The sequence below is a fragment of the Pseudomicrostroma glucosiphilum genome (assembly GCF_003144135.1).
Source record: "Pseudomicrostroma glucosiphilum strain MCA 4718 unplaced genomic scaffold BCV69scaffold_6, whole genome shotgun sequence".
Lineage (NCBI taxonomy): Eukaryota > Fungi > Basidiomycota > Exobasidiomycetes > Microstromatales > Microstromataceae > Microstroma > Microstroma glucosiphilum.
Window position 1 is genome coordinate 682,201 of NW_020289918.1, and position 25,200 is coordinate 707,400.

A 25,200-nucleotide genomic window follows, 5' to 3' on the forward strand; every position below is an offset into this window, starting at 1 on the left:
CCCTACTTTCCCCGTCCTCACTCAAACTACCGTTCACCTTCTCCCTCCCCCTCCCCTTCATCCTCTGCAGAAGAAGAAGAGGAGGAGAGGTATCCTCCATTCTGTTGATGATAGAGCAATGCCGCTCTTCGTCCATAATCATCTTCTTCCGAAGAAAGTCGTTTAGGTGGTCGAATTGTGCTAGAGCGAGGGAGCAAATCGTCATCGTCTTCATCTTCGTCTTGCTCTTCCTCTTCTTCGTCTTCCTCCTCTTCCTCTTCTTCTTCTTCTTCTTCCGAAGAGAAAGAGCCGCGATGATTGGCGTCTGTTTCCTCCGGTTCGTCCTGCCCTCCGTAGTCAGAGGAGCGAACTCGACGCCCGTCTCCTCCAAAGTCATTGTCGTCTTCCTCCTCCTCATCGTCATCATCATCATCGGGCTCTTCATCTTCTTCGTATCCTTCCTCGTGCCAATTACTACCACTTCCCGCAGTACTACCACCACCCACACTCCCCGCATCGAGATCGAGCTGTTCTAGCTCAGAAGCGGCAGAGATAGAAGCAGAGGCAGAGGCGGAGGCGGATGCAGCAGAAGAGCTGTGAACGGAACGTCTGTCTGACTCTGGTGTAAAAGAGCGTGGTGGACCGCTGAAGGCCGAAGAGGAGGAAGAAGAGGTAGTGTTGGTGTGTGTCCCTGTTCTTGTGGAGGAAGAGTATTGCGGGCTGAGGCCATTGGACATGGACGGTGCCCATTGCTGCTGCTGCTGCTGAGCATGGGACGTATTAGGACCCTCCAGGAAGGACAGACCAACATCGCTACCTGCCAGTGGTGGCGCAGCAGCCGTAAGCGGTGCATCTCCGCGGATCAACATCCCGCCAACGTGACCAGCGTGGTCCATTGGGTTCGGCTGTCCGTTCGCCGAGGGGAATCCATTCATGGACGAAGAGATTGCGTTCCAGTATGCGTCACTCGGATTGATATCGCCCGTAGTCTGAAATGCAGAATGGTCCGATGAAGAGCCACCTCCGTCCGAAGGGTAGGCCAGTCCTGCATCCGATGTCCAGCCGCCGGCAGAAACTGCATCGCTGTCGCTTGTGTACCCTTGATTATGAGCGTTGGCTCCCTGGTAGGCCTGCTGATCCCCCTCTGCACTACCAGCATTCTGCGCGTAGCTCTGCAAGAGCTGGTTGATCTGCTGAAGTTGAGCATCCCCAATTAAGGACATCTCCGTATCCGTCGGGTCCCAGAAGGCCGGAGGAGCCTGGGAAGGGGGCAGACTTTGCGACTGTCCAGCAAAGTTCATTGGACGATTCGTCGCGAAAGGCGCGGGAGCTGCTCCGGTTGAAGGAAAGGCGGGAGAGAAGCCTCCGATTTGACTGCCGGCATTGCTGCTGGGAGTGTGGGCGCCATTGCTGCCTTGCCCGATGGAGAGGCCCTGGAAGCCTGGGTGCCATTGGCCCAGACCGTTCGTCTGAGTCTTCCCTGGCCCGTTCTGGAAACCTGCATTGCCTTCGACACTTGTTCCAGCTACGGAATCGCCGTGAAAGGCATGGCCAGGAGAGGAGAATTGCTGACCAAAGAAAGGACGAGCATTGTTCGCTGCTCCTCCTTGTCCAGTCGGCATGCCTGAGCCAAACGACAACGACCGGGCGAAATCCGGCGTGAAGGAAAAGGGACTCGCAGTGCCTAGATTCCCTCCATTGAAGCCTTCTGTAGAAGGCGACATGCTGTAGCCCGCTGTATCTCTCAGCCAAGCAAAGTCGACGCCGCCACCACCTCCTATCACTCCTTCGCTTTCGCTGTCAGCTTCCGACTCGGAATTGCCCAAGGTGTGATTACTGCTCGAAGAGGCAGAGGTGGATGATATGGATCTAGCCACGGTAGGCTTGCCATCAGGTCCTCGTACGAAGATGCCTTCTAGCTCCGCATTGGGAGTGCTCTGCCCAGTGGCAGGGGGCAGAGGCACGGCGGGGTCGTGGTGCGAGTACGATTGCCGAGAAGAGCCATGACTCAGTGTCCGCTCTTTGCCCTTTGTGCTACCTTTGCTCGTCGTACTACCTGCCGCACCACCTTTTCTCCGGGCAGAGTAGCCAGCCAGAGCATAGTCTTGCGGCCAAGCATTTCGGAATCGATCTCTGAGGTCAGTCGGCTTTCTCCTGCCTCCGAAGACGGGATCCTTGGCGATGATAGTCCAGCTGGATCCATGCCTAGCAAAGCCCTGCTTGAGGACTGCATCTTCGGCAGGGGAGAAGCATCGCCTCTCTTTCGACTGACCCTTTTCGAAGTGGGACTTGGACCCTTCAGAAAGGCGCCGAGAGGGAATGTGCGTCTTTGCATTCGGATACACTGCGAGGAAAGGGCGGGTAGGAAAGTGATGCCATCTCGCTTAAGTGACAGAAGAGACAGTCGATGACTCCCTGCCGACGATCACTCACGCTCGGCATAGGCCTGAGGAAACTTGGTCCGAAACCTATCCTTCAGATCACCCGGGTTGCGATCGGTACTAAAGCGGGGCCGGAGATCAGCATCGTTGAGGATGGCCTTCCAATTGCCGACGCCATGCTGCAAAGAGGCGAGGGAGCGTGAGGAAGCAGTCCGATTCATCAGCCGCCACGTCCTCGTAGCATCAGACCCACACAAGCGCTCGTCTGGTAGCTCACCTTTTGACATCCGGCAATGAGCGCCTCGGTCTCGTCCACAGACCACATGTGCCTCTGATGATGCTCTTTCCCTCCCTCCTTTTTGCCTCCTTTTTCTCTACCCTTGGGCCCTACTCCAGTAGAGGAGGGGCCGCCTTCGGTAGGAATGTCAGCCTGGACATCTTGCTGCAAAGAACCACTAGCGGAGGGTCCTGATGACGAGTCTCCGATGAAGCCACCTTGCTGCTGCTGGGTTGTCGGGAAGAAGGAGGAGGGGAAGTGGGAGGAGGATGAAGAGGGAGCAGAGGCAAGGGAGAGGTGCGAGAGGTAGTCGTGTTGCAGCTCTTCCGTCTGAATATTCAGTGGCGTACCACTACCACTGCCGCTACTGCCCGCCATGTACTGAGAGGACGATGTCATGGTAGAGCTTGACAGGGACGACGGAGAGGGCGATCGGAGGAAGGTGACCTTGTCACTTGCTACTGCGAGCGAAGTAGCGTAGTGCACGGGGATGAGGAGGGCTCCTTCCGGTGTACAGAGGCGATTGCGCACGCTCCCGGCAAACGAACGAACGGACAGATAGATGAACGAACGAACGAGTGAGTGGGGAGAAGCAGAAGAAGGATGATGATGATGATGTGGTGACGGCACTTGGTTCGCAGCGCAGCCCGAGGGCTTTCTCGATAGTCCGGGTTAGAGAGCAGGTGTCTCCATGGCAAAGCGGATATAGGGGACACAGCTGGGGGAGGTCGGTAGGGGGGTGCGAGGGAGCGGTAGGCAGTGACCGCAGGAGGAGGAGACTGTTGTCTGCTCTTTCGAGTGAGGGAGGTCTTGGTGGATGATAGGATGTGTTGGCTAGACTTCAAGCAGAGCAGTTGCAGCGTAGCAAGACCAAGGAGGATCAATCCACCTCTGGGTCCCAAGGAAGCGGAAATGACGAGGTGGATGCGCCATCCATCTTCTCTCTGGCTCAGGCCCGCCGAGGGAGGGCGCGGACCCGCTGAGCTGCCTCGTCTTTGCCGTCCATCACGGCATCTCCCCTTCCGAATTGCCCCCCCACCGGCACTTGCGCGGAAATCCCATCAGCCACTTTAGGTGCGTGCGTCTGCGTCTGCGTCTGCCACTCTTCTCCGCTCCGCTCTTTGCTTTCCAAGGCCCGAGGCCGAGAAACAGACTAAGCGCCGAGGGAGGCACACACACGCACCCTGACGTGCGCGCAAAGTGACAGAGATGATCAGGGTCCCGCATCCAGAAGTCAAGACCAAGGCGCTGCGTTGTGAGTGATCCAGGCACAGACACACACACACACTGTCACACACGTCTCAACACAAACACAAGCCAAGCATTCGCTTCTGTTCGATTCCAATCCAATCCGTTCCGTTCCGTTCCAATCGACAATCGCCAATCGGCAATTTCCAACCGGCAATCTCATCAGGCAGGCAGGCAGGCAGGCAGGCAGGCAGTACTTCCACTCCACTCCTAGCAGCCCCGCCCCGGGTTTGCAATCAAAGTCAGGGACAGATGACTCCAGATCTCTGCGATCCAAATCAAATCAAATCGAATCAAATGATTCGTTGAGGCAGATAGGACCCTTTGCAGAGTGGTCCTGGCTGAAGGAAGGAAGGGAGGGAGGAAGGAAGGACTGCAGGGGTGAGCGGGCAATGATGACCTAGATCGACGCTAATGCTGCTTCTGCTTCTGCTTCTGCTCCTGCTGCTGTTCATGATGATGACGATGACGACGACGACGACGACGATGATGATGATGAGGATGATGAGGATGATGACGATGATGATGCATTGGTCTGTATGCTACTACAATTGCTACTACTGCCACAAGTTCTCTCACTCCTCCTACTACCACTTCTCCTACGACTACGACCACTACAATCGCCGCCGTCGTCGTCGTCCCCTCGCCTTCTATAGAAAGTAAGGCGATTGACTCATCCGACTCGGCGTTGTACGCTCTTGATCTGGCACTGCAGAGACGGAGCAGGGTGAGGGGGGAGAAAGGGAGAGAGGCAATATCCAGTCAGTCAATCATTGCCTCACTTCGTGGCCCTGAGACAGGCGTAGGACCGGCCACTCCCATCATGCCGTCACTGCAGTCTCCCTCTCGCTCCTACTCACCCGCATCAAAGATCTTGAAGTTCTTCTCTCCGAACCGCTCCGCTGCCGTCCTCTCCCCCTCGCTCTCCCCAGCCGCATCCTCCACCGTCTTTCCCTCCTCCAGCGCCAAAAGATCGTCTACTTGGAAGATGGACGCCACATTGCCACAGCGATAGCAGTAATTGGGCGCAGACCACACAGTGACGATGCCATTGTCGTGCATCAGCTTGAAGCCTTCTTGGACTAATTGGTGGGCGCGGGCTATTAGCTCGAGGCCGTTGACGTGGTTGAACTGAGCGAGGGAGCATGAACCACAGTATCAGTGAGCTGCTCACGCGAGCAGGCGGTCTAGTCCTCCACCCTAGTCTCAAGCTCACCTCTCTTGTCACCTTTGAGCCAAACAACCATCCGGCTCCTCTCGGCGACACCGCCCATGTGTCAATATCGTCAGGCTGAAGCGTGTGGCAGAGTCGAGGACGGGAAAGAGAGACTGGGTCAGCTCAGCTGTTCGGCCGTCCAAGTCCCGTAACAAGATCAACTCACATCTGACCACATAAGGTCACAGAAGGCTCCCTCATGCGGCACCTCTTGGGCCCTTGCAATGATCCGAATCTGATCTAGTGTCCGCACGTCTGGTGAGAGACCTCCATGCACACATAGTACCCTTCCATCGATGATCTGCGAGACACCATGAGAATGCAGGAAAGGATCAGCGCGTGGCGAGCTCAGTAACCTTTCCACTATCGCGGTACATACAGCAGCTAGATTCAGATAGTCGAACACTTGGCAGCAACTCTTCCACACATTGGCATTTCCGTACTTGTGCTGGCATTCGTCTGCGAGAAGGACGTAAAGTCATCAGAGCCTGCAGGTATCAAAGCAGATGAATCGTCGGCGTCCGTACTCACCATAGAAGCCATACACCTGTGTGATCTGTCTCGACTCGTGGTTCCCCCTGAGTAGGGTAATCCGATCTGGCCATCTGTGGAGGGGCAGGCAAGGGGCGAGTAGCAGGCGATGAGCGAATATGAAGAGAGCAAGCCGGCTGCATACACTGCCTACTTACCTTGCTTTTAGTGCCATGAGTAGCGAGAAGGTCTCCAATGAAAAGTATCCTCGATCCACAAAGTCCCCCTTAGCGAGTAGGAAGTGAGTAGAGGTCATTGTCAGCTCCACTTTGCCATCTACAATCTCCCATGTCCTTCTCCCCAGCTCTGCCTCACCATGAAGATATACCCCGTATCCGGTGGATCACCTCCGACCCTCAAGAGCTCTAGCATATCCCAGAATTGACCATGAATATCTCCACAGACGGTGACTGGGCTGCTTACGGGCTGAATATTTGACTCTTCCATGAGAATGGCGCGTACATGGTCGCAGAGGGCCTTGATGTCGGCTTCGGGGAGGTATTTGCACTGCCGTAGCTGAGCGATCCAGCTGTCTGGGTTTCCGACTGTCATCCTGTGGGAGGAGCCAGGCGAGAGAAGAAGGGGGGACGTGGGGGGTTCGGTGAGGGAGAGGCGGAAGCAGCTCAGGAGAGGAAAGGGTCCTGAGTGCTCAGCTCTGGGTGTTGGGCGGGTGCTAAGGCAGAGGAGGTTGGGCGACGAGACTTGATGGTACGAAGTTCTATATACGATGCAGGAAGGACGAGTTGTCGAGGTGTGAAGTGGAAGTGCTGCTGTGAGAAATGTCGTCGACGTCGTCGTCTGCGTGGGGATCTTGTGTTGCGTATGTCCCAACCAGGGCCATCGGCAGGAAGCCCCTCCATCCGTCGTCGGAGTTGCAAAGTCACGGAAAGTTGGCCTCTTCCCGTCGACGCCGTTTCCGAAGAAATCTGGGAAATGCAGCCGCTACCAAGAAGCGACAATCACCTCAGACAAGACCATCGATATCGTACAAGCTCGCAGCATCGTCAGAAACTGCTGGCACCAGGCACAATCCTCATGTCTGATCCCTCGTCCTCCTCCCTTGCGTCCACGCTTCCCGCTCGGCTACGGAAGTGCTCTCGTTGCGACTCTCCCTCCACGCTCCTACTCCGCAAGAATGTCCCATCCTGCACTCCCTGCGCTCAAAGAGCTGTAGAACAGCGGGCAAAGGGCATTCTTGAGCATGCTAGAGGAGCAGCTCTGCTGGATAGGCAAGGAGGTGTAGACAGACTACGCAAAGGCAAGGGCAGACGGGTAGAACCGGAGGCCGAGAGGGGAGGGATCGCTTTGGGGTTCAGTGGCGGTGGCAGCAGCAGGTGAGCAAGGCGTTGGTAGCGATGAGTCAAGGAGACAAAGATGCTCATACAGCTTGACTCTCTAATTGTTTCCACCAGAGCGCTGCTCAATGTCGCCACTCGCTCGCTAGCTCCCCCACCGAGGAAGCAGGCCTCCTCTTCCTCTGCGCAGCCTCGCAAAGCTAGGCCGGTCGAGGTGACCCGCATAGACGTGATATACATCGACGACTCGGCCCTCGTGCCGGGCGCTCAAGACCAGACAGATGCCATAAGAGGGATCATCAGCGAGCAAGGCGGAGAAGAGGCTGGGCTGAATTTCATTCCGCTCAAACTGGAAGATGTATTTGGGAATGAAGGAGGAATGGAAGTGGTGGACTGCCTGGTTGGACCTGCGGGTAAGTAGACATCTCAGGCTCAATATTGAATATTCAAGTCTCTGCCTCTGATCATCTCTGTTTCCTCGCGCTCTCATTTCTCTACTTGGCAGAAGCACGGCAGCTCACCAGCAGCACAAGCTCCACCCACAGCTCCTCCAGGGACCTCCTCCTCTCCCTCTTTCGCTCAATCGACCCACCCTCCACCTCTCGCGCCTCCGCCTCGTCTGCCCGTACGAGAGCAGAAGACCTGCAAGCTCTCCTCATCCAAGTTCTGCTCGTTCAGACTGCCCGCTCTCTAGGAGATGCAGCTCTTTTGCTAGGAGACAACGCAAGCCGTGGTGCAATCAACCTCATCGACGGCATCGCTAAGGGACGAGGACACAAGTGGCCCATAGAGGGCGCAGCCGCCATCTGGCGAGACGATCTTCTCGTCTTGCGACCTCTCAGGGACTGCTTTGCCAAAGAGCTTGCATTCTACAACCGCACACTTCGGCTGAGCTATCTCGCCCCGCAGGACCTCATCGCCTCGTCCGTTCTCGCCTCGCGTGGAGATAGCAGCAACGGTGGAGGAGCAGGGGAGAAGGCTTCCATTGGCCGCTTGACGGAGAACTTCATCTTCCACCTCGAGAAGGGCGTGCCCAGTACGGTCAACACCGTTGGTCGGACAGGAGGAAAGCTAGTCATGGCAGAGGCTGCAGAGGGAACTATAGCTCCCATCGAAGCGACACTCGATGCTCTCTCCCTCGCAGACTCACAAGCAACCTCCTCAGGTGCCCCCGCTCTGACCGTCGGCACGGGTCAAAAGGGCAATCGCCTAGTTCAGGGCGTCAAAGCTCTTCCGCGGTGGAATGGGCAGAACGCCTGTCCCCTCTGTGGCCTTCCGGCGCAGAAGGGCGCTTCGGACTGGAAGGGCAAGCTGAGCATTGTAGGCTCACTGGACGGTGAAGGACGGGTGAGCAAGTATGCCTTCCCTGCCACTACTTCAGTCAATGGCGCAGAGCAGGCCGGGGGAAACGCATCTGCGCTAGAATTGGAGAAGCTCCTCTGCTACGCCTGTCTCATCCTACTCGACGTACCGGAAGAAGTGCACCTCAAGCACGCCTCCCAACCTACCCTGGGGAGGATCATCCTACCCCTACCGGGCCACGTACTGGAGGCAGCGCGTACTCGTGCAAGCCGGGTCTCAACGGCCGCTCATGGCAACGGCGTCGCAGATGAGCTCTCGTCTTTCGATCCCAGTAGTGCCATTGTGCCTCCCTCGGGCGATGCAGTGGACGAAGCAGAGGATGGGCTGTACGCCTCGGCGGACAAAGAGCGCAGGCAGGGTCAGGTTGGAGCACCTGAGAGTGACAGTGCTGGTGGTGGTGGCGGAGGGCATGTGACGCGTACAATTGGTAAAGAGGAGATGAGGGGAAAAGTCGGGGCTTTCTTGCTTGCGGATGGGGAGGGCGAGGAGCAGGGAACCGAAGTGGGTGGAGAACGGACGGGCACACGGTGAGCAATGGGAAAGGGCAGACGACGAGGGGATGGAAAGAAGATGAAGATTGGGTTGGAAAAAGGTAATGTCCGGTCTAGCGGCATGTAGATACAACGACATTAGCATAGGCATAGGCATGGATGACTCAGGTGCAACACCAGCAATATTATATACACTCCAGATCAAGTTCGACGTTGGTGACTGACTGCCTCCCTCTAGTACTCCGCATCCAGCGAAGCGTTCGTCACTCTCAGCATCGTCCTCTTTGCCCTCCCACTCGTAACCCTGGCAGTTCTAGGTGCTCCCGGCACACTCGAAGTAGACATTGTCTTTGTCAATGGCATCGCCTGATGAGGTAGCGAGTAGGATCTTTGACCATTATTGCGAGTAACGAGTGCTTGGAGGTGAGGATGACGGAGATCGATGTGCGTCTTCCTCTCACCTAGCTCGGCAATGCGCTCGTCTCTCTCCTGAAGCTCGTGCTCGTGTTCGTGCTCTTCGTCCTGGTCTCCTTTGAAGACGATACTTCCATCTGCATCTGCATCCTCCACCTCCTCAACATCGAGGGTGACCTCATCGAATGAATCGTCTACTCCAGCACCCCGAGCACTCTTGAGTTCCTGCAAAGCGCGCGGGTCCCACCCGCTCACCATGTCTCGTGCCGAGAAGCGGTGAGGGTGTTGTGCAGTGGGACTGGTGAGGAAACCACCAGCGCAGCGTTCAGCCATGACTGCTCGCGGCGAGACGCTAGAGAGGGCGGGAGTGACGGTTGCTGAGCTTGGGTTGGGCGAGGCTTGAGAGGCACCCAGAGAGGGACGATGCATGGCGCTGAGGTAGGGGTAGGAGCAGTGGGATGCACCGCCGATGCTGCTAGCCAGGGATTCGCTCGACTGATTCCGGTCCAGAGGCTGACGTTGAGCAGGCGTGGCGACGTCAAGTGAGAAAGGGGAGAGGGGAGCTCGGTAGGGGTCGTAGCTCAAGTAGCCATCGTGGGAGGCAGACGCGTAGACTGCCGTGGCAGGACGAGCGACATAAGAGTCGTTGGCTGCAGCGAAAGGATCCGTTAGCAATGGGTCGGGTGACCTCGAGTCCGAGAGCCTTGGTCTTCCACCACGGTTGACAGGCTGCTGAGTAAAAGAGCCTTCGTCCTCCCTTGTAGCGTTCCTGCCTCCGTGGAACCAGAGCATCGAGACTGGAGGAGCATCTCCCGCACCACCGCCCTCATTACCGCCTCCTCCGCGCCTCTCTGCATCTCGTCCCATAGCTGCCCACTCCTTGTAGGAATCCTTGCGCTTCTTGTAGGCGTATAGACCGCCCAAGACGACTGCAAAGGCAGCAGCTCCCAGCAGGGATCCAACTACGGCGCCAGTCTTCGCAGCCGTGGTGATGGTGGCGCTGCCACTGCCGTCTGAAGTGGCCGAAGCAGAGGCGCTGCTCCTGGTGGAAGACGACGCCGAGTAGTGAGTAGCCTGGGCAGCAGCCGCAGTGGTAGTGGGGTCCTCTTCTACTGAAGAGCTACTACTCGAGCCAGCGCCATCGTCTGCAGAAGTAGACACTGCAGGGGCAGCCGAGTACGAGGTGCTGCTAGCAGCATTGGTAGTAGTAGGCCTAGCAGAGGAGGTGGTGGTGGAAGGAGTGGATGTAGAGGCAGCAGAGGTTGACGACCTGGTGCGCGTAGATGAGGTAGTGCGGGTGGATGAGCTGGTACGGGTGGAGGTCCTCGATGAAGAGCTGGAAGTGGAAGACGTTGAAGTGGAGGAGTGGGTGCTGGTAGTGGAAGTCACAGCTCGTACGACCCCTCGCGCTTCGAGGACGCCTTCGATACTGTCAGACCATCTCCAGGCCTTGTCATTTGAGGTGTCGAGGTAGAGGACAGGAGCAGCAGCAGTCGTGCTGGTGCTCGTCTTAGTGCCTCTTCGCTCCTTTGACGAGGCGCTCGAGGAAGTAGTCGAGTTGCGTGCTGCACCGAAGCCAACGACGAGCACATCTTCGACCAAGAGTGCGCTGTGGTAGGCCTTGGCAGGAGCAGCGACCGTCTGGTCCTTGGCGTATGTGGGGGTAGACCACACGGCTGTTGTGTCGTTGAAAGTCAGGATGAAGACTTCATCCGTCAGAGTGCCGTTTGCAAGCACTCCTCCAGCGACGACTACTCGGTCCTTGCCAATGAGGGTGGATGTGTGACCCCGTCGGCCAGCTGGAATCTCACCCGTGGTGGCGATCGTCTCCCATGTGGACGTCCAGGGGTTGAAGGACCACAGCGTAGTCCAGTTGGCAAAGACATCGTGGCTCGTCATACCTCCAAAGAAGATGGTGGAGTTGCCGAGGCCCTTGGCAGGGACAACCACAGTGGAGTAGTCGATTAGGGAGAACGTGCCGTTACCATCCTTGACGGCCATCTCGCGGACAGAAGTAAGGTTGGAATGACCGAGCTGCCACACCACGGCTCCGTCGTCGTTGGCAGTGGCATTGCCTTGAGAAGAGCAATCATATGTGACATCCAGCCCGCCGAGCATCATGACTGCTGTCCCAGTCGCATTTTGACCATGTGCAAGACCTGTCCCAGCAGGAACGCCCATTGTCGGGGCCCTTGCCTTTCTTGTCAACCCTTCAGTAGGCCCGACAGCAGACCATGACTTGTTCATGCCCTCGCTAGCGGTCCAAGTCCAAGCTGCCGAAGCTGAACAGTTGTTGGTGTACCCACCAAAGAGCCAGATCTGATCTGCCCCCTTCTTAGTCTGCGTCACAGCTTGTCCCGCGAACGCATGAGGCTCCAGGCCGTGGCTAGAAAGCTGGCTCCATGAGTTCTGGGGACCAGAAGTCGAGTTGGTCACGAGGGAAGACACGTTGAGAGCAAAGACGTCGTTGGTGTACTCAAGAGAGGAACCATCGGCAACTTGTCCACCGACGAAGAGGATCGTCTTCTCATTCTCCAGGTACGTCGATGAGTGACCCCACCTCCCACTCAAGTGCGATGAGACCGAAGCTGAAGAGTTGTGGCTAGTCCGCAGCGCGGCAACATCACTGCCGCTGGCCTCAAATATGACCTTCTTCACTCTAGTGACCTCGCGCTGCTCCAACTGACGACTCTGCTGTTCATGGCTCTGACGAGCAAAGCCTGCTGGGAAGCGGGTCTCCTCAAAGTCTGCTGCAGCGTGTCTTCGCATCGACTGCGATCTGGCTGAGACCTCGTGGATGGGCGAGAAGCCTGCAGCCAGGCTCGAAGCAGCACAAAGAAGTCCGAGGGCGCGGCCAAGACGGGGCCGTCTCGGATTCGTCTTGCCCTCTGAGTGAGTGCTTGTCGAAGCTGACGAGGATGAAGATGATGAGGATGAAAATGATTGCTGGAGTCTTGCCCCTCGGTGAGAGCCTGCTCTACGAGGGGAAAAGTCCGGCGACCGTGTCGATCGAAGCTGGCGCTGAGCAGTCGTCTGTGATGTTGAGGCAACAGTCTCTTGGGCATACGACGAGATGCCATTGCACTCGACCGACCATTGCGCCTGTTGGTTGTGGCATCTTTGCGAGCCTGAGAGATTTGCCATGGCATTGCCAGATTCCGTCGAGGAAGAAAAGGAGGAGATGTAGTGAATGAGGCACTAAAGAAAATCTCGCCAGGAGATCAGCAGTACGAGTAAAGATAACGAAAGTGGGGATGCTCTAAGGAAGGAAGCGCAGCTTCGATCGATGGAACAAAGTAGGACGGAACAGATGAAGGGAAGAAGAAGGGGGGGAGGGGCCCAGCAAGGATGAATGGTAGGGATGCGTAGGAAGGAACATCCACTTGGGCGTCAGAGGATCCCCGTCCTTCTTGGCGTGCGGGGCGTGGTGCCTGCGCCTGTGCGCCTGCAGCTCTGGGCGGAAAGGGACGCATCTCGCGTCGCCTGTCAAGTAGAAATTACCTCAACTCCACTCTCACGCCCAGTTTCGAACTCCGCGCCCGGGCTACCTAGGAGCGACTGTCTTACCGATACCCGGATGTCTCACTAGGACTATCAAGCAGCAAGCACTGGCCTGGCCCTAGTCGAATCACTTTGGCAATCCCTGTGAGCAGCTTACTCGAGTGGCACAAGGCAGGCACACGAAGTATCAAATTTGGTTCTCGGAGCGCCGGGAAATGGCGGTAGTGGAGGACCTGATGGCGGGTGGATGCCGGCGTGAAGTCCACGAGCCCTCACTGATCTGTGCTGAGGACCCACTGTCTCGGACCGGGGTCGACTTCGCTCACCGTCGGTGTGCGATAGGAAAAGGCGGCTGATCCGAGGGGACTGCAGGGCAGAGTGAGATTCGGGCAGGTTGATGGGGGGCGGGGCCGGCACTAGTGGCAGACGCTGATTCAACGTTGGCCAGTCTGATCTGATCCAGCTTGAGAAGTGTGCATTGTGCGGTCAGTCACACTGATGAATAAGTGCTTACGCCTGTGCTTACGTCTGTGGTGTGCGTGGTGCGTAAGGCGCACGTTGGATCAGTGGACGTCGAATCAGTGGAATGTCGGAATCAGGGTCCAGTGCGCCTCGCGACAGGCGGGGCGGATTAGGGACCGATTACCGCACAATTTCCTTTGCCCAGCGGCGATCACAGGCGTCAATGGCCAGGGAAAAACGAAAATTCTCTGGTGCCAATGCGAGTACAGCTACACCGGCCCTCGCTCTCTCTTCGCCCTTTGTGGGCTACATAAGGGCCGCCCTTTCGCCTCTTCCTCCCCCACCTCTCTCCATCACTCCAACAGCTCCTCCCCTTCCCCTTCCTCCTCCTCCTCCTCCTCCACACTCCACACTCCACACCGGATGCCCTCCTCCTCAGCCCTACCCCTATGCCACTCAACAGGTGAGTTATACATTGCAGTCGGGGTCAGTCGTACTGCAGCGGAAGTCGGGGTCATCCGCCCTCCAGTGCAGCAGTCATGAGTCTTGAGGCGGGTATCGCTCCTGGATCGAAGCTTTGTCCAAGCGAGAGAGTTTTCTCCTACATGGCCGCACCAACGACACAGGCACCACGGTCACCACAGCAATACCTCCTCATCGCGAGCCGGAGGCACAAGAGGGTCGAACCCATGCAAGAAGGACAACAGTCGACTCGTCGGAGCCGAGATAGCCCAGCCCATCCAAGCATGAAGTCTCCCCAAGCGAGTTTCTGGCATAGCTGGGACCCTCAAGCAAATGTCCTCGCCACCACCGCAATCACAGAGATGATCGAGCCCATACAAGAGGGAATTTTGACGAAAATGGCCTACGCGGATGAGCTCGGGTTCCTCGTGCATTCGATGACGGAAGGTTTCTTGCTCGAAAGGTCCCTCTATCCAGAAGACTCACAGACAGGATGTTTGCACGGGCTCGACCATCTCGGAGACAGCGATCGATGAAGACATTTCTTGCACAGGATCGACCCCTTCTGCCTCAAGGGTATAGTTGCACGCACTGTACTGGGCGCGCTTGCAGCCTCGACAGCCTGCTTGACCGTTTTGCCTTGTCCGAGATGACTTCGAGCCTGGCTCAGTCTCGCGACCATCAAATCCGCCGACGCAAAGAATCTTCTCGGGACGATAGGGAACCTCGGACGGAGACTGTCTGCTAGAGGGCTAATGACCACGTGACCGGACTGACCCCGGGCTCTGAGCTCACTAGCCATACTGCTGGATCAGATGTGCTAACGATGAAAAATTCTTGCCCCCTTTTGGATGCGCTAGAGCCCACGACCACCACCTGTACCTTGCCCCCACCCCTCACCCCCTCCCCCAACCCCGACCCTCATTGTTGTACATAGTCTTCATCGTCACTACAATACTATCACTTCTGCTCTCTTTACCCTGCCTATGCCTGACTTCTCGGAAAGGCTCTCGAGGGGGGCCTCGAACCCATCCATCCATCCATCCATCCAACCACTGGACCATGCCTTCTCTCAGACGGCTGGCGGTGCACATCACCATCGATGCGGCCGGGTGGCGCCGAGGGAGGCGGCCTCTGGCGGCTGAGCCAGAAAGCGCGCGTTGCAGGCGAGCCAAAAATTTGAGGCGAGATCATCTCACACGGAACCCTTTGCCAGATTTCCAAGCTTTTCGGTCACTTCCACGCATCATCGTCTCATCGTCCTCATGAATCACAACACTCGCTCTTGAGGGCGACGTGAACCAGCATCATGTAAGTTGTACTCATGACTCCTCCTCTCCGAGTGCTCGTTTCATTTTGCTGACAAGCGCTGCAATATCTCTGTCCTGCCACTCTCCCTCTGCCAGGTCTCGCCTCATTGTCAAGAATCTCCCAAACTACCTCTCCGATGCTCGCCTCAAGGAGCACTTCGGCCAACGAGGCCTGGTCACAGATGTCAAGCTCATGACACGTCCCGATGGCACCTCGAGACGATTCGGCTTCGTCGGCTACCGCACTGAAGAGGAGGCGCGCGATGCTCTGGCTTATTTCAACAGGACCTTCATTGATACCAGTCGCATTCAGGTGGACTTGGCAAAGCGGATAGGGGATGAAGGGCTAGCGAATGAGAGGGAAGTGAGAAAGCAGAGACGAGATCAGGGCAGAGGAGAGGAAAGCCATCGGGTCATCGAGGTCGCCGGTGAGCAAAGCGCTGCTGCTGGAAAGAAGAGCAAAAAGGAGAAGGCAGCAGAGAAGTCAAAGGCCAGCAAGGGCGTATCTTTTGAAGAGTTCATGGCAGTCATGGCGCCCAAGAAGAAGCGCAAGACTTGGCAGAACGAAGAGGACGATCCGGAAGAGAAGCTCAAGGACAGCAATGCTACAGCAGCCGCGGTAGAGGAGGCTGGCGAGCTGAGAAAGGCAAAGAAGGCGAAGCAAGCCGCCACAGAGGCCGATGCTGCCGCCTCAGCGCCCGCCACTTCGGCTCCTACACAAGAGGAAGATCGCGAAGTCACACCAGATGCTGCTCTGAACGACGAGGAGCTTACCGACATGGATTACCTGGCCCGGCGCATGAAGCGCAATGTGGCGGCAGAGGAACCAGTCAAGACATTCGAGCAGTCCGATTCTGAAGACGAAAAGGACAAGGATGAGGAGGACCAGGACAGCGAAGCTGAATCAGAGGTCGAAGACGAAGCAGCAAAAGCTCGCATCGAGAAGCAACGACTCAGTGCTGAGGAGAAAGCAAAGAAGGACCAAGAAGCAGTGGATACGATCATGGCCAGTGGACGAATCTTCATCCGCAATCTGCCCTTCGCTGCAACTGAAGAAGACGTGACGAAGCACTTCTCCTCTTTTGGCCCACTCAAACAGGTGAGTAGCGTTCCTCTTGCTTTTTCCTCCTGACGAGCGTACATATGATGACAGAATGTATAGGGACAGCTGAGCCTCCAAAAGAGGTGCTGCTGAGAAACATACAGGAATCGCTAGTAACGATACAAATTGAACTGATTTACGCTCGTCAGAGGGAAAAGGATTGGCATCCGTCGCTGGCTTTCCCGGCATTAGCTGACATTCACCGCCTCCGCCCTCTGCTCAGACACATATCCCACTCGACAAGTCAAAGAAGACGTCGAAGGGTCTCGCCTTCGTTTCCTTTGAGACTCCCGCTCATGCATTGGCAGCATACCGAGCCGCTGATGGTACTACCTTCCAAGGCCGGCTACTCCATCTGCTGCCAGCCGTCGATCTTCGACCTCGACCGGATGCTCCGAAGACTTTGAAGCAGTCAAAGTCAGATGAGCGCAAAGCAAAGGCAGACAAGGACTTCAGTTGGAGCATGCTGTACATGAGCGGTGACGCTGTCGCAAGCAGCATCTCACAGCGCTTGGGCGTTGACAAGGCGGATATTCTCAATCCTTCCGACGATGGGGGAGACAGTGCTGCCGTACGGCTTGCTCTCGCCGAGACTCGAGTGATACAAGAAACCAAGGAGTTCCTTGAGAGGGAAGGCGTCAACGTCTTAGCTTTTGAGGACGGCAAGGCTGGCAAGAAGACTCGCAGCGATACCACCATCCTGGTCAAGAACATCCCCTACGGTACTACGCCGGAGTCTATCCGTGAGATGTTTGAGAGACATGGAGAGGTCGATCGCGTTCTCATCCCGCCTACTGGCACTCTAGCGCTAGTGGAAATGGCTATCCCTGGAGAGGCTCGTGTGGCATTCAGAGCCTTGGCGTACAAGCGTCTGGGCAACTCTATCCTCTACCTCGAGAAAGCTCCCGTAGGCCTCGTCACTCCCTCTGCGGCCCAGACCAAGTCGACGACCGACGTAGCAGCTGCTCGAACGCCAATCGCTGCCCCCGCCAGCAAGCAGCAGATGCTGCTGGGAGCAGGTTCCGGCTCAGAGGCCGACGCTGAGCCCGGCGCGACCCTCTTTGTCAAGAACCTCAACTTCTCCACTACAGACGACAGCCTGGCTGCCTTCTTCAGCGCTCTGGCCGACTTTGCCTTTGCTCGAGTACAGACCAAGGTCGATGCGCGGGACTCTCCCAAGAGGCTCAGCATGGGCTACGGCTTCGTTGGGTATCGCAACGTCTCGGCAGCGCAAGCCGCTTTGGACACACTGAACGGGAAAGACCTCGATGGCCACTCCCTCTCCTTGTCCTTTGCCAGACGAGGGCAAGACGCAGACGACCGTGCACCCTCTGCAAAGGGCGCGAGCACCAAGCTGGTAGTGAAGAATCTGCCCTTCGAAGCGACGAAGAAGGACGTGCGCACACTCTTCTCCTCGTACGGTCAGCTGAAGTCGGTGCGCGTACCCCGCAAGGCAGCCTCTGTCGCTGGCGCTGCTGGTGGCGGTGCACGAGGATTTGCCTTTGTAGAGTTCACTACGAAGAAGGAGGCACTCAGTGCTTTTGAGGCTCTGAGACACACCCATCTCCTCGGTCGTCACTTGGTGCTGGGTTGGGATAATGAGGATGGGAAAGATGTAGAGGGTATGAGGGAGAAGGTGAAAGAGACGTTCGATAGCGCGAGGGATGCTGGTGCTCGTAGGAGAAAGGAGAAGCTGAAGCTTGGAGAGGAGGATATTGCTGAGGCTGCGAGGAAGGAGAGGGAGAAGAGGGGAGGGGATGATGATTGAGGGAAGGCGGGATTCGAATTTGATCGTTAAGCTGCCGTGTACTTGTATCTACTCTTCTGTTGTACCGACTAAGCAGTTCGCGCCGCCATTTTGAACCTCACAAGATGCTGTTGCAGTGGGTGACTGTGATATTATTACACGACGTACTGTACAGGAGAAGCGAAGAGGGCATCTTGTGTTCGTTGTCCCCTTACTTGACCCCTTGGGCGACCTTAACTTCCATCTCCTGTCAAGGTAAGCAACCACAAAATCAGAAGAGGAAAAGAGAAAAATCAGTCAACAATCTCTCGTCCTCTCCTAGCCCTCGCGTCTTTGTACCAATCCACTCACCGTCCTCTGTACCTCCAATTCCAAATCTCTCAATTCCTCCTCGAGCTGCTGTCTTCTCCTCCTAACACGCGTAAGGTCAGCAGCTTGCCTCTGTTCTTGTTCCAGAAGCACCACCTCTTCTTCATCCCCTTGTGTGAGAGGAGTTGAGCCTGGGACGAGAGAGGAGGAGGATGTAGGTGGAAGCTTGATGGATTGGGATGCGAGGGCTTGTTGCAGGCGGGTTGTTAGGGTGGAGACCTGGAGGGGGGGAGCGGGAAGCCAGATACGAGAGAGGTACATCAGTGATTGCAATGGGGAACAAACTTCAGTACCTCTTGAAGTACTCACCTTGTTCCTAGCCCGCTTCGCCGCTGCCTCCTCCGCTCCTACCATCTCTTCTGCCCTCCTAATAAGCTCATTGATATGAGGTCTCACCTCCTCCTCCAGCTGTTTCTTCGCCAGCATCACTTTTCCTTCCGTCACTACATCATAGTGTCTCTTTGCAGTGAGCACCGTGGTGAGGCGAGGTACATCGGCGACGGATCGTTGGAGGAGACCATTGGTGTGGTGTAGGACGTCGACGCTTTGCCGAAGAGATTGGAGAGAGGTGCTGAGAGAGGAGAGGTGCGAGGTGCTGATGGGACCTTGGGAGAAGTTGGGAGCGGCTCCTGGAAAGAGGGACTGGCGGGGAGGGGGAGCGTGCATGGTGGAAGAACTTTTGCAGGCGAGGATGAGAGAAGGAGGGTGAATGGAGATGCTCGTGTGCTCCTGTGGGCTCGTAGGTGTGAATGCAGATGTGATGGTCTTGGTGGTGTTGTGCTGCTGCAGGAACGGAGGCAGAGGCAGAAACGCGCTTCGCCTCGTCGCGCCTCTTGGAATTGAACTCCGCCTGTGCCACTTCCGCGAGGCGAGGCGAGGCGATATCCGTGGTTCCTTCTCGAGGTGGACCGGAAGATGAGCCGATGTCACTACTCAGGGACACGGGGAACACACTACACTGCCGCACCTCCTCGGTCTGCTGATGACAACCTTTGGTACTCGTAGAGCCACAAGCCTTCAGCCAAGTTCCTCCTTCGACTCTCATAATACACCCTCATTCCCGAGTAGCTCCCTCGCTCCTGTCCAATCCCAGAACGAGGTACCACAAAGGCCCACCTTTGCAAGGACTGCGTCCGCCTCTTCCTTTGCCGCCACTAGCGGTCGGCGCCGCGACACCAGCAGGCTTCCTATCCCAGAGGTGGTCATAGAAGTCGACGCCTCCAGCCACGAGCTACGCAGACCGAGACCATTCGGCCGTACGCAGAGTCTGAACACAGCTGGTGGAGCCATGACGCAACGCAGCGACTCGTTCAATATCCGCGAGTGGATGAACACCTCCTCGCCTCTGACCTCGCTTCCCAGCACCTCCAGTGGTCGGGCGAGTAGCTCACAGGTGAAGAGGGCGCCGACAAAGTCGCCCTCGCCTCCGAAGAAGAAGCGGGAGAGCGCAACTCCTCCTGCGAAGGCTACTTCGAGTAGGCTCAAGAGGGCCATTTCCGAGGACGTCTTTGATAGCTCAGAAGAGGACGACAAGGCACTACTGGCTTCTTTTAGCGACTCGGATGACAGTCTTGCAGATCTCACCTTGAAGTATCCGTCTTCAAGAAAGGCTGGGAAAGCGCGAGCATCCACCAGCCCTGCCCCTCGGAAACCACAGCTGAATGCAAGGCCAAGTACGTCGCGCAAGACTCTTGAATCAGACGCTAGCGAGGTAGAACCCTCCGAGGAGGAGGAGGAGGAGGTCAATACAGATACCAGTCCCTCAAAATCCACCAGAGGATACGGAGTCAAGCACAAGCCCTACGTCTTCAAGCCAAGCCTCCACCAACCAAATCGGCCTGCCCCACCCACGGCCACTTTTGCACAGAAGGCCGGTATTGTTCCCCCATCTGGCAAGACTGGGAAATTCAGTATCGACTCTTTGCTCAAGGAGAAGAAGCGGCAAGGCAAAAGGGGAACAGACGCCAAAGGATTGGGGCTACTGGATGCGGCTACTGCCAAGTGGGATGAGCAGCCCGTTCAGCCTAGCGGCGTTGATAGGGAGGCTATGAAGAAATTGAATGATGCGTACGTAGCCCGAGCTACAGAAGGACTGGGGGAAGATGGAGACGAGGCTGCCTCGGAAGACGAAGAGGATGAGCGAGAAGAGCTCAGTGAAGACTCTGGAGATGACTACAATGCGTTACACTTCTTCGAAGACAATCCTGACGATGTTGGGACAACCGGAGAAGGAGCGGATAACATTGCCCTCAGTGCTCGAAGCGAACATCTCATGCTCAGTCTGGCTGCAGAGGAGGGCGATGAGGATCAGCAAAAGGCACTTGTGAAGATCCTGGCACGCGATCGAGCTGCTACTCGCAAGCGAGGAGGGAAAGGTAGAGCAGATGGCCAAAAGAAAGACGAGCTTGCCTTTTGGAGACGAGGCAGGGTCAACAAAGTGAGTAGATGCTGGCGATACCGAGAGTGTTGCGAAGTATCATACTCACGTGAATACTGCCGCGACCTCTGCAGCCTCCTGAAGTTCTGCCTCTACAAGCCCCACAGGGCGTGATCGAGAAGAGCTTCAACGAGGCTCTGTTCTTATCTGCAAGTCATCTATCTGCCTTCCTGAGATCCCGAGTCCTGTCGCACTCGCAACCAGGCTCAGTGGATATGGTCACCTCTCTGCTGTACCTCAGTATCCTTCATGGAAACCTCGACGTCGCCGGTGCCGCTCTCAGCAGTGCGGAAGATCTGCTGAGAAAGTGGCCTGCAAAATCAGCGCCAGAACTTGGTGCCGCGATCCGCTCTCTGCTGATGAGGGCGCTGTGGCTGATGGGCGCCGAGGTGGGAGTGAATGAGCCGAATGGGTCAGAGGCTAAGTCTTCGCTAGCTGAGTCAACGGTCCTGACTGCCCAACATCGAGGGAAGCTAGTGTATCGCTACTTGCGGACTATCGAGGCGGTATTCAGGTCAGTGACCTCGTACACCAAGTGTTCTCCAGACTCTCCAGCTGAACTATCTCTCGCCGTCTGCCGCCGTCCCTGCCACAGTGCTCAGTCTCATGACAGGGAGTTCTTCGGCGCATCGGAGCTTGCGTCGATACTCGGCTACGTCCATGCGATGGCGTGTGATCCTGCCTCTTACGGCCCTGCTACATTGAGTCAGTTCCAGCAGGTCATGGAGGCTGGGATAGAGAAGCTTCAGTGGGCGGTGAGTGAAAGATTGTCTCGAAATTCATCTTCTAGGGCGAGTGAAGGGCGACTGACAGCACTGCACCTCCTTTGTCCTCAGTCTTTCAAAAGCTGGGCACACCTTCTTGATGCCAGCAGCAAGAACGGAGTCAAGGCACTAAGCTATGCGGCTCTCCTCAGGACTCTGCAAGCTTTTCCCAACTCCTCAAGTAAGAGTCGCGTACTGAGACGCAGTCGAGCTCTCTCAGCCCTATTCGGCAAAGACGAGCCTCCCACACCCATCTTCCGCGGCCTCAAAACCCTCGCCTCGACTCTCTCGAGCGACGATCCCGCCCGGAACCCCTTCTACATCTACCCACCTTCTTCGGCGATACAGACCAACTACGCCGAGCTTAATGCAAAGGTGGAGCTGCTCGCCATCGCGTTCAGCGATCTGGCTTTGCAGCTGTGTGAGCCAGGGTCTGTAGCCTCAGCAGCTAGTATAGAGACGAGTGCCTCGGCTCCAGGTGAAGCAGAAGCAGACGTATCGATGGAGGAAGCGAAGAGTCGCCCGCATGTGATGATCAAGCAAGATAGCGAGCAGTCAGTCAATGACCTTCTTGCCAGCAAGTCCGCAGACTATGGCACTGCATCTGCCATCACTGCGACTGCGCCTCCCACTGCTACACCAGCCACGAGCAAATTGTCATCCTCGTCCGGCCCCACACTCAAGCCGAACCGAGCCTTCCGTCTCGCCCTCCAGCCCTACAAGAGCGACCAGAATCTGCTGCGACTCTTCAGTCTCACCCCTTCCTCTTTCTCTTCCAACGGTGCGACTCAGGAAGACCTACTCTCGGCCCCCTCTTTCAGCCGGCTTCGCGAGTTTCACAAGATTCTAGCCGCCCTCAGGGGGATCTACAGTCGTATCCATGAAGGCAGAGGAAGGCTGGAGGGCGCTTCTGCCACAGGTGGCACCTCTACCGGCGGGCCTAGCGCTGCTGCGGACGGTGCGAAGTCGGAAGCTGGAGCAGAGGAAGGAGGGTCAACGCCGTCGACGACGCTGGATAAAACGCGCTGCAAAGATGCAATCCAGCGCTTGATCCTCAGTGTGCACTACCAGTGCGAGGTCTTTACCGGATTTAGGATGGGAGGGGATGCGATTCTCGAAGATGAAGATGATGAAGAGGAGGAGAAAGAGGAAAGGGAGCGAAAGCGTACCAGAGAGGATGAAGCTGGAGCTGCACTTCTGGAAGGTGAAGGTCAGTCTGGGCAGACGTCCATGGCCAAGAAGCAGCGCCTTGGACCGAGAGCGAGCGATCAGCGCTCCCTTGGTGAGTTCTTCACACCTCCTGGGAAAGCAAAGGTTATGAAGAGGCAGCAAACTGTGCGCTTTGGTCGGGATGAGCAGGAGGGCGAGGAAGGGGAGACTAATGTGGAAGAAGCAAAGGTCGAGGTGGAAGGAAATGGGAAGAGTGCGGTAGACGAGCAAGCTATTTAGTAGAGGCGTGGAGGCAGCACTCCTTTGTCTTCCATTACACATTCAAATTGCATATGTACAATACACTTCGTTCCAGCGGCTGAGAAGTCATAAATACAAGCTGTATACAGACGTGGGACAGTACTCCACACTAGCTCGAGCAGAGTGACGATTACCCGGCACTTGATGTTCACTGCATGTCCAGCCCAGCTTCACTCCCATCAAAGGTCCTACCAGCCAGAACTTCCCTCTCCTCGTCTCTCCTCTGCTCTTCAGATGCAGATCCAGACGCAGCTCCGGCTGCAGCTCCTTTGCCCTTCTTCTTCTTCTTCCCCTTGCCTCCTTTCGTCGAAGTCTCCTCTCTAGGCGTCTCCTGCTCCTCCTGCTCCTCCTCTCCACCGCTAAACTCTACCTCTTCTTCCAACCCCACGCCCAACATTGCTCTGCCCCCAGTCCCCCTCCGTTTGGGCCAATGCCACCCATCCGAGTGAGGCGGGTAGCGCACGGGGAGGAGCGAGTAGTAGACTGGACGGGGGCGGGGACGTCGCGTGAGACGGGCGGGGGGAGCTGTTGGTTCTGGAAGCGAGGAAGAGGAAGAAGGGTAGGAAGAAGAGGCGAGTGAAGACCCTTCGCCCACATTGAAGAAGATGGCGAGATTACGAGTGCGGGTGCCGAGGTCATAGACGTTCCCCCAGGCTCGCTCGAGCTCGAGGGCTTGTGCATCCTTGAGTCTCTTCTTCTCCTCGGGCGTCTCAGCATCAGCAGAGCCTCTTCCCGTTGCCTTGGACGCGGCTTTCCGCTGCACTTCCCGCTCCTTCTGTCGCATCTGAGCTCGACCAATGTAAAATTGACGATCAGAAGACTCGACGGAGGTGAGATTACGGGAGATCATGTCTAGATGCGAGGCAAGCATGACTAGCAGGGCGACGCCCATGGCGAGGCAGAGGATGTAGGTAAGGAGGACAAATAGGCGTGGAGCGGTCTTGTAGGGCCACTGTGGAAGGAAGAGTGGAAGGTTTGTATGGCTGTTAGCTGAGCAGCACTGTGAATGGCATCTGCTAGCCATCGTCTACTCACCCGCTCCCAGAGCCTCAAAGCCTCCCAAGCTTTTGGCCATCCCACCACCAGAACAATGCTAGTACCAAGCACCATGTAAACCAAGAAGCCGACAAAGTACCGCTCATTGTATAAGCCAACGCATTGGTTCAGCCAGGGGCAGTGGTGGTCGAACTTGATGATGCAGGTCTTGCAGACACTGCAGTGGTGGGCTCGCTCTGGCTTCGGAGGCGGGACGAGCGTATCGGCTGTCGAAGCTGGAAGCCAGGCGAGGATGGATTGACGCAGAGGCTGAACGGCGGTCCGCTCCCAAGGAGATAGCGTGATTGAGGTAGATGAGGAGGATTTCGGCGACGGCCGATCGTCCTGCAGCGGCTGCTGCTTCGAGTCCTGCTCGATGCCCGCATCGAAATCACCATTGCGTGACCTCCTCTGCTTCTCCACGTCCCTGAGTTCCTCTGGAAGACATGCTAGAGCCCACCACAGTGGCACCTTTTCGCACTTCTGGCACATCTTGACTCTGGGCCAGAGATCCTCTTCCTCGATTTCTTCTTCCGTCTTGCCGCGTACGTTTCGCTCATGATCGAGGTAAGCCTCTATCGAAGGGTCATGAGCATCGGAGACCCAACGCGAGGCAAGACGTGCTCGGTCTGCATAAGAGGTCCAGTGGGAATCGAGGTTGGAGAGGTAGCCGGTGCGGAGGGAAGCCTGGGCATCGTCTTGGTCCGTTTCTTGGCGCGAAGCTTGGTCGTAGGCTAGGTCTGCAGCTGCAGAGACGAAGGATGATACGCCTCCCGGAGGAATTGTACATGCGGCGTAATAGTACCAAGCTATGCTATAGATGAGGTTAAAGCAGTATAAGGCCAAGCAAGCCGAGGCGATAGTAGGCAGCGAGAAGGCACTCTCCGAAGCAGGAGTCAGGACGGAAGGGAGGAGCAGTGTAACTGAGGTGGCATGGCCATAGGGGAAGGGGCAGACAGATATGAGTTGCTTAGATCCATACATCTCATATTCAGCCTGCTAGACTCACAGAACGTCCACGCCCCGATTGACACGAGTCCGATGCAGATGGCGATGAAAAAGGGGCCTGCCTTGCCCACCAGCCAATCCGCCGCCTTCTCCACCTTACGGAAGGACCGGTTGACGCAATTGGCCAGCAGCGGTAACAATGAAAGGGAGGGCATTTTGAGGCGCAAAGACAGAGCACGGCCCTTGTGACTCCGAGGTCCTGAAAACGACGATCACTAGATGAGAAGCAGGGCAGTGGCACGATGTAGTACAGTATGGATGATGATGATGATGATGATGGTGTTGGTGTGATTAGCCTGGAAATGCGTCTGTGCATTTTCCGGTCTCCGCCTCTTTCCG

The 25,200-nt window shown here is 56.6% G+C and overlaps 10 protein-coding genes across 10 annotated transcripts; 4 read left to right on the forward strand and 6 right to left on the reverse strand.

Annotated features, from left to right (window-relative positions):
- Positions 1-1,843: 1,843 nt before the first annotated feature.
- On the forward strand, positions 1,844-2,629 carry BCV69DRAFT_188318 (hypothetical protein). Its single transcript, XM_025489594.1, has one exon. It carries the CDS (start codon positions 1,983-1,985, stop codon positions 2,388-2,390), a length of 408 nt encoding a protein of 135 aa, XP_025348300.1. The 5' UTR covers positions 1,844-1,982; the 3' UTR covers positions 2,391-2,629.
- On the reverse strand, positions 2,401-3,533 carry BCV69DRAFT_282639 (hypothetical protein; the record flags this gene model as incomplete). Its single annotated transcript, XM_025492422.1, has 2 exons — positions 2,638-3,533; positions 2,401-2,539 (listed from the first exon to the last, which is right to left on the reverse strand). Coding segments are annotated over exons 1-2 (530 nt in total), but the record flags the coding sequence as incomplete, so codon positions are not given.
- An 859-nt stretch (positions 3,534-4,392) lies between these two features.
- Positions 4,393-6,452, reverse strand: BCV69DRAFT_282641 (putative serine/threonine protein phosphatase ppe1). Its single transcript, XM_025492423.1, has 8 exons — positions 5,948-6,452; positions 5,791-5,858; positions 5,633-5,706; positions 5,481-5,560; positions 5,268-5,402; positions 5,102-5,176; positions 4,746-5,016; positions 4,393-4,594 (listed from the first exon to the last, which is right to left on the reverse strand). The coding sequence occupies exons 1-8, from the start codon at positions 6,182-6,184 to the stop codon at positions 4,536-4,538; spliced, it is 999 nt and encodes a 332-aa protein (XP_025348302.1). The 5' UTR covers positions 6,185-6,452; the 3' UTR covers positions 4,393-4,535.
- A 569-nt stretch (positions 6,453-7,021) lies between these two features.
- Positions 7,022-7,710, reverse strand: BCV69DRAFT_188334 (hypothetical protein). Its single transcript, XM_025489595.1, has one exon. It carries the CDS (start codon positions 7,415-7,417, stop codon positions 7,073-7,075), a length of 345 nt encoding a protein of 114 aa, XP_025348303.1. The 5' UTR covers positions 7,418-7,710; the 3' UTR covers positions 7,022-7,072.
- A 1,132-nt stretch (positions 7,711-8,842) lies between these two features.
- Positions 8,843-12,553, reverse strand: BCV69DRAFT_282642 (hypothetical protein). Its single transcript, XM_025492424.1, has one exon. It carries the CDS (start codon positions 12,336-12,338, stop codon positions 9,015-9,017), a length of 3,324 nt encoding a protein of 1,107 aa, XP_025348304.1. The 5' UTR covers positions 12,339-12,553; the 3' UTR covers positions 8,843-9,014.
- An 815-nt stretch (positions 12,554-13,368) lies between these two features.
- On the forward strand, positions 13,369-14,575 carry BCV69DRAFT_282643 (hypothetical protein). The gene has a single exon (XM_025492425.1). It carries the CDS (start codon positions 13,697-13,699, stop codon positions 14,153-14,155), a length of 459 nt encoding a protein of 152 aa, XP_025348305.1. The 5' UTR covers positions 13,369-13,696; the 3' UTR covers positions 14,156-14,575.
- Positions 14,576-14,881: 306 nt separating this feature from the next.
- Positions 14,882-17,912, forward strand: BCV69DRAFT_282644 (RNA-binding domain-containing protein). The gene is made up of 3 exons (XM_025492426.1): positions 14,882-14,930; positions 15,026-16,028; positions 16,255-17,912. Coding segments are annotated over exons 1-3 (2,550 nt in total). The 5' UTR covers positions 14,882-14,928; the 3' UTR covers positions 17,800-17,912.
- Positions 17,739-18,922, reverse strand: BCV69DRAFT_282645 (hypothetical protein). Its single transcript, XM_025492427.1, has 4 exons — positions 18,457-18,922; positions 18,130-18,366; positions 17,901-18,025; positions 17,739-17,755 (listed from the first exon to the last, which is right to left on the reverse strand). Exons 1-3 carry the CDS (start codon positions 18,811-18,813, stop codon positions 17,990-17,992), a joined length of 630 nt encoding a protein of 209 aa, XP_025348307.1. The 5' UTR covers positions 18,814-18,922; the 3' UTR covers positions 17,739-17,755; positions 17,901-17,989.
- A 133-nt stretch (positions 18,923-19,055) lies between these two features.
- Positions 19,056-23,201, forward strand: BCV69DRAFT_282646 (hypothetical protein). The gene is made up of 4 exons (XM_025492428.1): positions 19,056-20,584; positions 20,659-21,098; positions 21,180-21,339; positions 21,421-23,201. The coding sequence occupies exons 1-4, from the start codon at positions 19,130-19,132 to the stop codon at positions 22,795-22,797; spliced, it is 3,432 nt and encodes a 1,143-aa protein (XP_025348308.1). The 5' UTR covers positions 19,056-19,129; the 3' UTR covers positions 22,798-23,201.
- Positions 22,802-25,145, reverse strand: BCV69DRAFT_282647 (hypothetical protein). The gene is made up of 3 exons (XM_025492429.1): positions 24,863-25,145; positions 23,854-24,776; positions 22,802-23,770 (listed from the first exon to the last, which is right to left on the reverse strand). The coding sequence occupies exons 1-3, from the start codon at positions 25,014-25,016 to the stop codon at positions 22,967-22,969; spliced, it is 1,881 nt and encodes a 626-aa protein (XP_025348309.1). The 5' UTR covers positions 25,017-25,145; the 3' UTR covers positions 22,802-22,966.
- Between the last annotated feature and the right edge of the window lie 55 nt (positions 25,146-25,200).

Excerpts from the sequence above, each read along its gene's own strand:
- BCV69DRAFT_188318 (XM_025489594.1), top strand. The coding sequence starts at position 1,983 with ATGACTCAGTGTCCGCTCTTTGCCCTTTGTGCTACCTTTGCTCGTCGT.
- BCV69DRAFT_282641 (XM_025492423.1), bottom strand. The coding sequence starts at position 6,184 with ATGACAGTCGGAAACCCAGACAGCTGGATCGCTCAGCTACGGCAGTGC. Across the intron at positions 5,403-5,480 it reads ACTATCTGAATCTAGCTGCT|ATCATCGATGGAAGGGTACT; the intron begins GTATGTACCGCG and ends GGTGTCTCGCAG. Across the intron at positions 5,177-5,267 it reads GTGACCTTATGTGGTCAGAT|CCTGACGATATTGACACATG; the intron begins GTGAGTTGATCT and ends CACACGCTTCAG.
- BCV69DRAFT_188334 (XM_025489595.1), bottom strand. The coding sequence starts at position 7,417 with ATGAGAGCGCGAGGAAACAGAGATGATCAGAGGCAGAGACTTGAATAT.
- BCV69DRAFT_282642 (XM_025492424.1), bottom strand. The coding sequence starts at position 12,338 with ATGGCAAATCTCTCAGGCTCGCAAAGATGCCACAACCAACAGGCGCAA.
- BCV69DRAFT_282643 (XM_025492425.1), top strand. The coding sequence starts at position 13,697 with ATGAGTCTTGAGGCGGGTATCGCTCCTGGATCGAAGCTTTGTCCAAGC.
- BCV69DRAFT_282644 (XM_025492426.1), top strand. Across the intron at positions 16,029-16,254 it reads CTTTTGGCCCACTCAAACAG|ACACATATCCCACTCGACAA; the intron begins GTGAGTAGCGTT and ends CCCTCTGCTCAG.
- BCV69DRAFT_282645 (XM_025492427.1), bottom strand. The coding sequence starts at position 18,813 with ATGCACGCTCCCCCTCCCCGCCAGTCCCTCTTTCCAGGAGCCGCTCCC. Across the intron at positions 18,367-18,456 it reads CGAAGCGGGCTAGGAACAAG|GTCTCCACCCTAACAACCCG; the intron begins GTGAGTACTTCA and ends CCCCCCCTCCAG. Across the intron at positions 18,026-18,129 it reads AATTGGAGGTACAGAGGACG|GAGATGGAAGTTAAGGTCGC; the intron begins GTGAGTGGATTG and ends TTACCTTGACAG.
- BCV69DRAFT_282646 (XM_025492428.1), top strand. The coding sequence starts at position 19,130 with ATGACAACCTTTGGTACTCGTAGAGCCACAAGCCTTCAGCCAAGTTCC. Across the intron at positions 20,585-20,658 it reads GACGAGGCAGGGTCAACAAA|CCTCCTGAAGTTCTGCCTCT; the intron begins GTGAGTAGATGC and ends CGACCTCTGCAG. Across the intron at positions 21,340-21,420 it reads TAGAGAAGCTTCAGTGGGCG|TCTTTCAAAAGCTGGGCACA; the intron begins GTGAGTGAAAGA and ends CTTTGTCCTCAG.
- BCV69DRAFT_282647 (XM_025492429.1), bottom strand. The coding sequence starts at position 25,016 with ATGCCCTCCCTTTCATTGTTACCGCTGCTGGCCAATTGCGTCAACCGG. Across the intron at positions 24,777-24,862 it reads AATCGGGGCGTGGACGTTCT|TTACACTGCTCCTCCCTTCC; the intron begins GTGAGTCTAGCA and ends ATGCCACCTCAG. Across the intron at positions 23,771-23,853 it reads CTTTGAGGCTCTGGGAGCGG|TGGCCCTACAAGACCGCTCC; the intron begins GTGAGTAGACGA and ends TTCCTTCCACAG.